Source organism: Trichinella spiralis (assembly GCF_000181795.1).
Source record: "Trichinella spiralis strain ISS 195 chromosome Unknown Scfld1475, whole genome shotgun sequence".
Classification (NCBI taxonomy): Eukaryota; Metazoa; Nematoda; class Enoplea; order Trichinellida; family Trichinellidae; genus Trichinella; species Trichinella spiralis.
The window spans coordinates 1-1,345 of record NW_003528414.1 but is presented as its reverse complement, the minus strand read 5'-3'; the positions used below and the strand labels follow the sequence as shown (position 1 = coordinate 1,345).

Here is a 1,345-nt window from a genome sequence, read left to right as displayed (position 1 = left end):
TTTTTCTTTTTTTTTTTTGCTTTGCTTCACTGCGGTACATATGTGCTAGTATATACATCTACTGACGCTATAAAGCTTGGACAAGCGGAATTGGTTATTATTGACGAAGCAGCTGCCATTCCTTTGTTGCATGTTAAGCAGTTGCTTGGACCGTATTTGGTGTTCATATCGTCTACAGTTAACGGGTACAATTGCTGGAAATGGGCAAGCAAATCTGTGATGTATTTTTTGATTGATTGATTTTTTTCTTTTCAAGATATGAAGGAACTGGCAGATCGTTGTCTTTGAAACTGTTGCAAGAATTGCGTGAACAAAGTTCCAAATTGACTGCAGTTTCCAAATCATCGAGCAACATTTCAGCCGAAAATTTTAAATTTCAGACTGTCGGAGGTATAATAATAATAATAATAATAGTGTTGATTTTTGATTTTCTCTGATTTTTAATTTTAGGTAGAACGTTGAGTGAACTTACACTCAGTGAATCAATTCGATACAAGCCTGGTGACGATGTGGAACTATGGTTGAATCAACTGTTGTGCTTGGACGTCACTACAATACCAAAAGTATCAGGTGGTGGCTGTCCACCTCCTGAACACTGTGATCTATATCCTTTCTTTCTTTTTATTAATCTGTAATTTACTTTTCTCAAATTATATGTGTAACTTTACAGTAAACGGAGTATTTAAATGCTGCTTTATATTTTTAATTTTCTCTGAAATATTCTTCATTTTTTTCTATAATAATTTCGCCAATGAATTTCATTTCCTTAACTTTGTCGTTTTTCCGATTTTACGTATTATGTCAATCGTGATACACTGTTCTGTTTCCACAAAGCATCGGAATTATTTTTGCAACGCATGATGTCCATATACGTTGCAGCTCATTACAAAGTCAGTACTGTATTGCTGGATCTTTTATATGCGTTGTAGATTGTTGCATTTGGTGCAATTGTTGTAGAATTCACCGAATGATTTGCAAATGATGTCCGATGCTCCAGCTCATCATTTGTTCGTTCTTCTTGGTCCATTTGTCCAAAATAGCAACAATATACCAGAAATTTTGTGCGTCGTGCAAGTATGCCTAGAAGGCGATCTAAGCAAAGCCAGCGTGCACACTAGTTTAACGAGCGGTAAGCGAACGTCGGGCGATCTTATATCCGTGGACTTTGGGTTCAACAGGTTGGGTTTTGCTGTTCACTTTCAACTTTTCTTTATGACAAATAGCAACTGCTTGCAAAAATGCAGTTTCAAGATGAAGAATTTCCCTCTCCTATGTGGCGGCTAGAATGGTTCGCATTGCGACACATCCCGATTATCTACGAGTAGGTTTTATGATATTTATATGA

At 36.6% G+C, this 1,345-nt stretch overlaps 1 protein-coding gene across 1 annotated transcript; it reads left to right on the top strand.

Annotated features, from left to right (window-relative positions):
• Nucleotides 1-75: 75 nt before the first annotated feature.
• Nucleotides 76-635, top strand: Tsp_15260 (N-acetyltransferase 10; the record flags this gene model as incomplete). Its single annotated transcript, XM_003369810.1, has 3 exons — nucleotides 76-221; nucleotides 257-390; nucleotides 451-635. Coding segments are annotated over 3 exons (465 nt in total), but the record flags the coding sequence as incomplete, so codon positions are not given.
• Between the last annotated feature and the right edge of the window lie 710 nt (nucleotides 636-1,345).